The sequence below is a fragment of the Callithrix jacchus genome, chromosome 8, assembly GCF_049354715.1.
Source record: "Callithrix jacchus isolate 240 chromosome 8, calJac240_pri, whole genome shotgun sequence".
NCBI classification, from domain to species: domain Eukaryota; kingdom Metazoa; phylum Chordata; class Mammalia; order Primates; family Cebidae; genus Callithrix; species Callithrix jacchus.
The window spans coordinates 125,830,171-125,842,445 of record NC_133509.1 but is presented as its reverse complement, the minus strand read 5'-3'; the positions used below and the strand labels follow the sequence as shown (position 1 = coordinate 125,842,445).

At 39.4% G+C, this 12,275-nt stretch overlaps 1 protein-coding gene across 6 annotated transcripts in view; it reads left to right on the top strand.

Annotated features, from left to right (window-relative positions):
* The window catches only part of RPS6KA5 (ribosomal protein S6 kinase A5), a 199,372-nt gene that overhangs the window by 79,138 nt on the left and 107,959 nt on the right, over positions 1–12,275 (top strand). For all 6 annotated transcript variants that reach the window (XM_009006445.5, XM_078335613.1, XM_035261269.3 and 3 more), the window contains one exon: positions 4,894–5,112. In XM_009006445.5, coding sequence (XP_009004693.2) covers positions 4,894–5,112 — 219 coding nt within the window. The remainder of the gene's footprint in view (positions 1–4,893; positions 5,113–12,275) is intronic.

Genomic DNA, 12,275 nt, shown 5'->3' with positions numbered 1-12,275 from the left:
TTCAGTTTAAACAGAAGTAACCTTCATAGGATATCTTCAATGTTCCTCCAATCTATAGAAATCTATCTCCAGCTTTGGAAAAATTTGCATAGTTGATCCAGTTTTCTCTTCTGAAATGGGTGCTTAGCTAAAAGAGCACAAAGGTTTTCAGCAGCATTCAAAATGGTGCCTGTAGGGCCATGAATTGAAAGATTTACCTTATTCATGTGGTCTCAAATATCAGCCAAGCTAAATCAGTAAATAATCCTTCCTTCATTTGTACTTATGACATACTTTCCCTCAGTCTCAAAATAAGTAGAACCTCTACCTTGAGTTCAGTCAAATGCTGCAGGCCTAGTGCTCTGGAAAACCAGTGAACTTCGTGATCTCAGACTGACTGTGGTGGCTTACACCTGTAATCCCAGCACTTTGGGAAGCCGAGGTGGGTGGATCATCTGAGGTCAGAAGTTTGAGACCAGCCTGGCAAACCAGGCTGTTAGCCAAGATGGTCTGTATCTCCAGACCTTGTGATCCACCCACCTCGGCCTCCCAAAGTGCTGGGATTACAGGCGTGAGCCACCACGTCTGGCTTGGTTTCTTTCTTCCTTTCTCCCGTCTTCCCTCCCTCTCCCCCCTTCCCCGCCCCTCTCCCTCCCCTTCTTTCTCCCCCACTCCCCTCTCCCACCCCCCTTTCCCTTTCCCTTCCCTTTTTTCTGAGACAGAGTCTTGTTCCGTTGGCCAGGCTGGAGTGCAGTGACATGATCTTGGCTCTCTCCAACTTCTACCTCTGGGTCCAAGTGATTCTCCCACTTCAGCCTCCCAAGTAGCTGGGACCGCAGGCACACACCACCACACCCACATAATTTTTGTATTCTTTGTAGAGACAGGGTCTTCCTTTGTAATCCAGGTTCATCTCAACTCCTGAGCTCAAGCAATTTCCCTGCCTCTGCTTCTCAAAGTTCTGGCATTATCGACATGAGCCACTGTGCCCATACCTTGCTCATATTTCTCAGCAGAGTATCTTGAAAAGACTTTGGCTCTGATGTAGTTGATTGGAGTAACAGTGGTAGAAACATGAGGATCGCTGGTTGAGCATTTGGTGCCATTGCATGTTGATGTAGAAATTAGTCATACCTACTAAGGCATGAAGGTGGTTTTAGCTCCATCCAAGTAGGAAGTACTGTTTATCTTTCTTTTTTTTTCCTTTGGAGACAGGATCGTGTTCTGTCACACAGGCTGTAGTGCAGTGGTGCAATCACGGCTTACTGCTGTCTTGAACTTCTAGCCTGAAGTGATCCTTCTACTTAGCCCCCTAAAGTATTGACATTAGGCATGAGCTATTGAACTCACCGTCTGTTTTGTTTATCTTTTTTTGACCAAAGGTATTTTCACTATTGGTAGTCTTTGCAGTTTCTTAAAGATACTTTAAAAATAGGATTACTCTAATAATGTCAGGGCACACATAATGAATGAAAGGAGGCTGTACTTGCAGGCAGTCATTCATCTAGTTGCAAACTAAAAGAAAAGAATATTGCCATCAATTCCAGCTTCAATGGCTACTCTTGAAATGTTGGAGAACATAAAGGTGGTTCTGGAATAGGTAGCATTTTCAGCAGAAGGACTACTTCACTTTCTTTCTCTGCTCCGAGCCATAACCCAGCTTAACCAGGTAAGGTGGCTTCTTCAAGATCTCTCTAGTAGGGAATGTGTTTTATTCCCCTTTGGCAATGTGATAAACAGCCTTATGGGTGCTTCAGAAACTGTTTGGAAGCAACTGTGTTTTAGTTATACAGCCTTCTTAGAAGTAAGATTGTTGTCTGAAATACTTATTGTTTGGAATGTTGGAAGGCATTCCTTGAATGTTTTTGATAATAAACATCCACTGGCACTTACCATGTGATGTAGCTTAAATGTTAATCATGGCAAACTATAAAAGTAAAAACAAAAGATTTGTGAGCTTTGTTACAGTTTTTCTCTGGCATTGACTGATAGTTGAACACAATTGCATTGGCAGAGTATGTGGTCTTTAATTAATATTATTGGGAAACTTCTGGATGTTATCACATGGCAAGGAGGGTGATTTTGTAACATGACAATCAGGATAATTTTACATTATTTGATGGTGTATATTAACATCCTATGCACTACCTCATGCATATTTGGAGTGAAATACAATATTTTTTAAAATAACAGAAAGAAATCAAATAAATATTTAAACCAATATTTATTTGGTTACAATAGAGCGTAACATGGCAATCAGGATAATTTTACATTATTTGATGGTGTATATTAACATCCTATGCACTACCTCATGCATATTTGGAGTGAAATACAATATTTTAAAAAATAACAGAAAGAAATCAAATAAATATTTAAACCCCACAGAACATATCAAGGGAACCTCCTGGTGGTGAGAGGTCTCAGAGTCATCTTACTTTGAGGTTGGTTTAAGGAAGTAAGAGTAAGGAGATGGCATGATAGTGTTTTTAAATATTTAAAAGATTATCTTATAGAAGAGTGATACTCTTTTTTAAGTCCAGAGGGTATAGAAGGACAGGTGAAAATTATAAAAAGACCTGCTTCCAGTCAATAGAAGGAAGATTTTCTAACAGTTAGAGCCTCCCATCAGTAAAATGGGCTGCTTTGCAAAACTTCCTCCTCTTGGAAGTAGGAGGGAGCACTGGGTCCTTTCCACCTAACCTGTATGGTGACTTCTGTTTAATGTCTGGTTCCCTATTTATTTGCCTATGAAGTCATTCACTTAAGTGAAGCAGCTGGACCACAGATAAGACTGTGGGCCCAGGAGTTAGACTAAATGGCAAGTGTGATCTTAGGCAGGTGACCCAACTCTTCTATACTTCAATTTCTTCATCCATAAAATGGAGATAATAGTTCTCACTTCATTATAGGAATGTTATAATAATTGAATGAGTTGTTACATATCATAAATGCTGAGTACTCAGATGTTAGGTATGAACACCCAGCAGTCTGTCTGTCGTATACGTGGTCAACACCTATGTTGAAGGCAGGTGTACTAGGAAGAAGCTGAACAGCCATGTTTCGGTGATGTTGTGGAAAAAATTCCTGTTTTCAAAGCAGAGGTGGATTCCCTAATTTTTAAACATGAGAGTGCTCTGGAGATAGGCATCTGGGAGAACAAGAATTTAGAGCAGGTGCCATGTGTATGTAAGGAACACAGAAGTTTCAGGACTGCTTGTAGACTTTACTTTCTCCTGAGTTTATATAGTGGCTTACCTTGTTGGAAGGCTTAGTGCATAGTGTTTTCTAGCTTCATTTTGTTGCTTCTGAACAGATAAATACTTTTTCATTTTTATATTCTAATTTGTTAGGTTCCGAAAGTTGTCATTTCATCCTTTTGGTTCACTTCTGCCTTATTAAGGTCTTAACCTATAATTATTGTATTTACTGTGAGATAATACACAAACCTTTGTGAACTTTTTCTGTGCCCTGGAATGTGTTCAGTATGTTTACAGTCAGTATTGGTCGTATTAAGATCCAGAATGTCTGATTACTAGCACTTGTGAGATATCACTTTTTTGTTCATTAAGGTTCAGAGTGTGGTCCCTGGAGTCACACTCCTTGCATTTGAATCAGTTCTGCTGCTTCTTGTCCCAGTCTTAGGGCCAGTTCTGTAACTATTGTGAACACATTTCCTCATGGGTAAAGTGGCTGTTGTGAGGATTAAGTGAATCAATGTGTTTAGTGCAGAGCCTGGCATAGACAAGTCCTTAATAAGTGTTGGCACTCCTTCTAAGGATTATTAGTCTTTCACTGATCCCTTGTACATCATGTGTTGGTACTAATCCAGTCGAAGTACTGAACTAAATAACATACAGAGTACAAGAGCCCTTCTAGTGGGTGGATTACAATAGAATTAGGTGGTAAATACCACAGAGTGTGAACATTGATCTGGGCCAAAACCCAATTGACCCAATAATGGTCTGATTAAGACATTTAACAGGCAGACTGGACTTAAACATTCCAGAAAACATTTGTCTTTTTAAAGAGATTAGCTATAGAGATTTGATACCTTGTAGGAATGAAGTGAGGGACTCACCTTTTCATTCCCAAAATGTTTTTGGATTTTTTTTGCCTTTTCTTCTTCCTTCCTTTTCCTTCCACTTCTTCCTGCCCTGGCCCACTTTTCTAAGAAAATAAATGCAGAGAACCTACTCTGTCCACGAGGCACAGTGCCCACATGGCCACAATTCCTCTACCTGGAGGAGGGGTACCACACATAGGATCATGCCCAACAGAGTTCTCCTTATGAAAAGTGTGGCGAGGTTGACCCAGTAAGCTGTAAATTACTGTCCAGAGATACAAAAGGGCTTCTGTCTGTATTGCATGCAATTTAGGATCTTTTTATATTTTAAGTCTCAAGATCTCTTTTGTTCATATAGTGTCAGCTTATGTTACTTTAGGCTTTTTTTTATAACTACAGAGGAATAATTGAGGCATTTGATTTATATATATATGAAATTCGTATTGAGAACTGCTTTCATTTGTCTACATCAGTTACTAATATATGTATATATACCTAGAAGTTTGATCTGATGTCTAAAATGTCCTGGTTGTTCCAGAATTGGATTGTGGTTAGTTGACCATAATAACAGCTAGTTTCCTACAGCTAAAAATATTGAGGAGAGAATAACAGTAAAAGAGTAAAAGCATAATTTTGTCAGCAGTGGCTAGATATGTAAACATTGAGGGTTAGACCTAGAAATATATTTGGTATAAAATTGAAGAAATCTATTAAAGAACTATTTAAACTGGTACCAAAGATACTTTTTCTATAAAGAATGTATTTTCTGTGCATTAAAGAAATTTATTTCCACTAAATTATCATTTTTTTTGTGTAGCATTTTAATTCTTATTTTTTCTTTTCATTTTCAGCTTATGGAAAAGTATTTCTAGTTCGTAAAATAAGTGGACATGATACTGGAAAGCTGTATGCCATGAAAGTTTTGAAAAAGGCAACAATAGTTCAAAAGGCCAAAACCACAGAGCATACAAGGACAGAACGGCAAGTCCTGGAGCACATCAGGCAGTCGCCGTTTTTGGTGACATTACATTATGCTTTCCAAACAGAAACCAAACTTCATCTCATTTTAGGTAAGTGCCAGTTGTTACCAGACTTTTTATGAAAACCTTTCTCCTTGGGTCTTAAGTTATAATGTACTCAAAAGGCAAGATACTTTGGATTTAGAAGTGAACTATTTTACTTCTTATTCTTTGTGGCGGCATCTCCTAGAATATCATGCATTGTTCTGGATTTGAGGCCTCCCATTATGAAAGAATTTACATGCTTCTATTCCACACATTTTTATTAACCGCACCCCCCTCTTTTTTTTTGAGACAGAGTCTAGCTCTGTCACCCAGACTGGAATGCAATGGCTCAGTCTCAGCTCACTGCAACCTCTGCCTCCCAGCTTCAAGTGATTCTCCTGCCTCAGCCTCCCAAGTAGCTGGGACTATAGTCATGCACCACCATGTCCGGCTAATTTTTGCATTTTAAGTAGAGATGGAGTTTCATCATGTTGGCCAGGCTGGTCTCGAACTCCTGGCCCCAAGTGATCTGCCCGCTTTGGCTTCCCAAAGTGCTGGGATTACAGGTGTGACCTGCCACTCTCAGCCCTTCTTTTATTAATCTTAAGAAACAGTTGAATTGTTAGAGGTATCTACCTCTCTGGGCAGTATGCTTCCATTCAAATGTGAGGAACTGATTGGTGAAGTGGGCCAATTTCTGCTTTAGGAGTTCTCAGAATGAACAGGTTTAGGCTGATAATGGGACATCCATGGAAACCAGTAATGGGGAAAAATAAAAAAGAAAGAAAATATTTCTGTTCCTAGAGATGCTTTGCATTCCTGGTGAAAAACATGGTTAGCCACTAATCAGTCAGCCATTTACACTCCCATTTCCACCCTAGGTACTTTCTGAATCCTTTCCTTTCTCTAATAGAGCTGGACCTGATATATGATCTTTGGAAAAGTCCTCAGTAACACATTGTCAGATTGCTTTGCAGAAAAGTTGCACCACTTTCTGTTCCCACTAGAGAAATGGCAGTGCTTCTAGTATTCTACCATCATTGAAGATTTGGTCTGTTACCATTTTGGTTCCATGCTTGTGTTAATTTGCATATATGTGTTATAATTCTCTCCTAGCATTATGGTAAGGATTAGATGAGCTAGAATTTCACATAGTGCCCTGCAAGCATTAGCTATTTCTTGAGTACCTACAATATGCTAGCTGTTACACTAGGTGTATTCCATAATGTCACTGACCCTCAGACACTGTAGGATCCCCTCATTAATGATGTCAGCATTCTGGAAGCTGCAGTCCTGAAGTTACATAGGATTGAAGTATGCTTGAAGATTGGGGCTCAAGTCTGACTCATTCCAATGTCTGTCTTCTGTTTCCCTAAGTTGCTGCCTGTATTCTTTGATTATTGGTAATATAAACCAGTTTTTAATATATATTTGGCCATTTTGTTGAATGCTTTTATTTTAGAAACTATATTTTTATTAATGATACCTAAGATTGAATTCACCTTTTGAGCCATGATGTTTTACTTCATGCTCATTTTGCAATGCTTACCGTCAGTTAACAATTCTAAATCTTTATTCATGTAGAGCACACTCTTTTCTGTCCTCTTAGAGTCCCCATTAACGTTATCATTTGCCTGTTGTTCCAGTGAGTCAATATCATTTGGCCCTTCATTCTGCCTCCTGTGTGTATCTGCTGTGTTGTTGATTTTTTCATATGTGTGTCTTTAGTATCTACCCGCATGAACGATAAGACTGTTCATTCAGAGGTGACAGAGCATTCTGATACAATAGTTTCAAGTATTTTTACTTGCAGTACCCTTCCCTTGGATGAACATACACAAATTCAAATGGAAAACAAATGGAAAGGAGTAGCTCTGCTTGTATCTGGCCTAAGGGTACCAAGGCCTACCAGTTTATTTCTGTTCTTTACCCTAGAATCATTTACAGGAAAGCCTTAGGAAGTCCATGAGGACTGTTTGAGAAATGATTATCTTGTTCAAGTTTCTTCCTTGACAATAAACTCATAAAAGTTACATCATGTGTCTAAGGTTGTCTGAGTCAGATGCTTTAAGAAAACAGGTTCCTGGATTCTGCATTATAGTGTTCTAGCCTGCCCCCCGCCCCTCCTCTCTTCTTTTTTTTCTGTTCTCTTAACTATCCTCAATATGTTTTAAAAAATTATTTAAATATTGTAATTTTTATAAAACATTTTAAATTTAGGAGTAGATATGAGTGAAATGTTTTGTATTTGGCTAGAAAACAATAGTCCTTAATCATGTTGTTCTTTCATTGTTGGCCCTCCATTACTTTTGCTCTTTGTCATTGACCCTAAATAAACAAATCCAAAACAAAACAAGAAAACACATTTCTTATGCTAACGTGGAATGTGAACTAGACAACATATTCATTCCACAATGAGAGAGGCGTTGCATTTAGAAAGCATGCTCTTTTATCTTCTGGTCACATTTATTTATTTATTCTTTGTGCCTGTTTACAGCAGTTATTTGACTTTTAAAGATGAAAACTTTCCAGGAATTTAGAAGATAAATATAAACTATTTTTATGGTTCAATTATTTGTTTGCAGTGCTATAATGCATACGAGGCCAGTTTCCCAAATGTCATGCTATACACTTGGTCCCTGTATTAGTTTGCTAGGACTGGGTGGCCTAAACTACAGAAATTTATTTTTTCACAGTACTGGAGGCTGGAAGTCCAAGGTCAGTGTGATGCTAGGGTTGGTTTCTTCTGTGGCCTCTCTCCTTGGCTTGCAGATGGTCACCCTTTTATTGCCTCTTCACATGTTGTCCCCTATGCATGTGTGCCCCTGCTATCTCTTTTTGTGCCCAAATTTCTTCTTCCAATAAGGATACCAGTCAGATTGCTTTGGGGTCCACCCTAGGGGTCTCATTTTAACTCCCATTTACAGTGACATTCTGAGGTACTAGAAGCTAGGACTTCAACATAATGAGTTTTGGGAAGATACAGTTTCAGCCTATAACAGTCCCAAAAGGTTTATTGATTGACTGACTTTATCCAACTTTTTGTGAGATATTAGTAGGAACTTACATGTCTAGCTCTTCAGGGACCTTGCTGACAATTTGTCTGATGACTAAGTAAATACTATAAACCTTTAAAAAAATATATGTATTTTTAAAGTTTTATTACTGCAAAAGCATTATATATGCATACAGAAGATACAGGACAACAAAAATAAGAAAATAAAAACATATTTTTACTACCCAGAGTGTCCCTTATTATAAACCCCTCTGTTTATCAGTATATATTCTTTCAGGTCTTTTTGTCTGTATGTCTGTGTTGTGTTTTATCAAAATGAGTTTGTCCTGCATATGATTTGTAAACAGATCTTTCAGTTAATGATGCATACTTTTCCCAGGTAATAAATTTTTATTTAAAACCCATTTTTACAAGTTATTTATTGCTATATAACAAACCACCTAAAATTTCATAACTTAAATACTGGTTTATTTTCTCATGATCCTGTGAGTTGGCTGATCAGAGTTCTCTGGTGGGTTAGCCTGGGCTCACTCACCTGGTGTTCAGATGGAAAGTTGGCTGGGCTGTAAGGTCTAAGATGGTTTCATTCTCATGTCTGGTAATTGGTGCTAGCTGTTGGCCGGGCCACCTCTTTTCTCCTCCATATGTCCTCTCATCCTCCAGTACAGTAGATCAGCTTTTTCATAGCATGGTTCGTATCAGGGCAGCTAGCAACTACTGCCAAGAGAGCAAAAGGGGAGGCTGCTGGGCCTCCTGAGGCTAGACGCTAGAACTCACTTAGCCTCACTCTCAACACTACACCAGCCTGGATTCAAGTGATGGGGAAATAGACTTCACATCTTGAAGAAGGGAACTAGAAAGAATTCATGGCCATCTGTCACACATGTCCATATTTATTTTCACTGATTGTAACATAATTATGCTTTATAGCTGTTTGTCCAATCCAAGAACACTTACTTGGTTGTGTCTTTGCAGTATATTTAATTTATTTTTGCCTCTGCTGAATTTTAGTAGTAACTGGGAAACAAGATCTAAAGGCTCAGTAGACTGAACTTAAACATTTTTGAGCTGGAATGCACCATAAATGATGTTGTATATTTCATGTTATATCACATTAGGAGAAACCTATTATCCAGTTGTTCCCAATTAGTGATTCTAAGATTAGATTACATAGTGACAGCCTGATTCCTTATCATAAGATTTTATTTTATCTCCTGGAAGTGAAAATATTCTCTGTGGCATTTGGACAGTATGGTTTCTTTTTTTTTTTTTTTGAGACGGAGTCTCGCTCTGTCACCCTTGCTGGAATGCAGTCGTGCAATCTTGGCTTACTATAACCTCCACCTCCCAGGTTCAAGTGATTCTCATGCCTCAGCCTCCCAAGTAGCTGGGATTACAGGTGCCCATCACCATACCTGGCTAATTTTTGTATTTTTAATAGAGACGGGGGTCATACCATGTTGGCCAGGCTGGCCTTCTGACCTCAAGTGATCCACCGGCCTTGGCCTCCCAGAGTGCTGGGATTACAGGCATGAGCCACTGCCTTGGTCTAACACTGTAGTTTTAACATAGTATAACATGTGGTTGTAATGTAACATTACATATTTACACCATATAATTCATAAAGATATTCCTTATTTTATTCCTGTGTAGTCCTTCATTCCATTCCATTGTGTACTTAATTGGTTCCCTGTGAAGGGATCTTTGGGTTATCGTTTCTAATCTTTTCTTAGGAGGATGCTTCAGGGTATAACTTGCACATATGTCATTTTCTACTTGTGTGGGAAAAAAAAAAACCTGTAGGTGTGATGAAGGAAGATGCTGGGTCTATGTTTTTGCCATCTCCTTTTTTTGGGGGATAGGGGGCAGGGAGCGGGGAGATGAAGTCTTGCTCTGTCGCCCAGGCTGGAGTGCAGTGGCATGATCTCGGCTCACTGTAACCTCTGCTTCCTGAGTTCAAGTGATTGTCCTGCCTCAGCCTCCCAAGTAGCTGGGACTACAGGTACACACCACCACACCCGGCTAATTTTTGTATTTTTTTAGTAGAGAGGGAGTTTCACCATGTTGGCTAGGATGGTCTCCAACAGGAAGCTCACTCCTGACCTCAAGTGATACATCCTCCTCGGCCTCCAAAAGTGTTGGGATGACAGGCATGAGCCACCACACCCAACCCCAAATTTTTGCCATCTCTGATTTTGCCAGATATGCTTCCATAGAAGTTTACTATTTTACATTCCCATCAGCATTGTATGAGAGTGTCTGTTTCTCCACAGAATGTATTTTCAAACTTCTGAGTGTTTGCTTGTCTCATAGGTGAGTGTTTCATTATAGAGTTAATTTTCTTTTCTTTTTATTTTTATTGCATGTTAGGTTTTGGGGTACATATGCAGAACATGCAAGATAGTTGCATAGGTACACACGTGGCAGTGTGATTTGCTGCCTTCCTCCCCTTCACCCACATCTGGCCTTTCTCCCCATGCTATTCCTCCCCAACTCCCCCCGCCACTGTCCCTCTCCTATTCCCCCCAATATACCCCAGTGTGTAGTGCTCACCTCCCTGTGTCCATGTGTTCTCATTGTTCATCACCCGCCTATAAGTGAGAACATGTGGTATTTCATTTTGTGTTCTAGTGTCAGTTTGCTGAGAATGACGTTCTCCAGATTCATCTATGTCCCCACAAAGGACACGAACTCATCGTTTTTGATTGCTGCATAATATTCCATGGTGTATATGTGCCACATTTTCCCAGTCTAGTCTATCATCAGTGGGCATTTGGGTTGGTTCCAGGTCTTTGCTATTGTAAACAGTGCTGCAGTGAACATTCGTGTGCATGTGTCCTTATGGTAGAACGATTCATAGTCCTTTGGATATATACCCAGTAATGGGATTGCTGGGTCAAATGGAATTTCTGTTTCTAGGTCCTTGAGGAATCGCCACACTGTCTTCCACAATGGTTGAACTAATTTACACTCCCACGAGCAGTGTAAAAAGTGTTCCTATTTCTCCACATCCTCTCCAGCATCTGCTGTCTCCAGACTTTTTAATGATCGCCATTCTAACTGGCGTGAGATGGTATCTCAGTGTAGTTTTGATTTGCATTTCTCTGATGACCAGTGATGATGAGCATTTTTTCATATGTTTCTTGGCCTCATGTATGTCTTGTTTTGTAAAGTGTGTGTTCATATCCTTTGTCCATATTTGAATGGGCTTGTTTTTTTCTTGTAAATCTGTTTTAGTTCTTTGTAGATTCTGGATATCAGCCCTTTGTCAGATGGGTAAACTGCAAAAATTTTTTCCCCATTCTGTTGGTTGCTGATTCACTCTGATGACTGTTTCTTTTGCTGTGCAGAAGCTGTGGAATTTGATTAGGTCCCATTTGTCTATTTTGGCTTTTGTTGCCAATGCTTTTGGTGTTTTGGTCATGAAGTCCTTGCCTACTCCAATGTCCTGAATGGTTTTGCCTAGATTTTCTTCTAGGGTTTTTATGGTGCCAGGTCTTATGTTTAAGTCTTTAATCCATCTGAAGTTAATTTTAGCGTAAGGCGTCAGGAAGGGGTCCAGTTTCTGCTTTCTGCACATGGCTAGCCAGTTTTCCCAACACCATTTATTAAACAGGGAATCCTTTCCCCGTTGCTTGTTTTTGTCAGGTTTATCAAAGATTGTATGGTTGTAGATATGTTGTGTTGCCTCCGATGCCTCTGTTCTGTTCCATTGGTGTATATCTCTGATTTGGTACCAGTACCATGCTGTTTTGATTACTGTAGCCTTGTAGTATAGTTTGAAGTCCGATAGTGTGATGCCCCCCGCTGTGTTCTTTTTGCTTAGAATTGACTTGGCTATGCAGGCTCTCTTTTGGTTCCATATGAAGTTTAAGGTGGTTTTTTCCAGTTCTGTGAAGAAGGTCATTGGTAGCTTGATGGGGATAGCATTGATTCTGTAAATTACTTTGGGCAGTATGGCCATTTTCACGATATTGATTCTTCCTAACCATGAACATGGAATGTTTCTCCATCTGTTTGTGTCCTCTCTGATTTCGTTGAGCAGTGGTTTGTAGTTCTCCTTGAAGAGGTCCTTTAGGTTCCTTGTTAGTTGTATTCCTAGGTATTTTATTCTCTTTGTAACAATTGTGAATGGCAGTTTGTTCTTGATTTGGCTTTCTTTCAGTCTGTTATTGGTGTATAGGAATGCTTGTGATTTTTGCCCATTGATTTT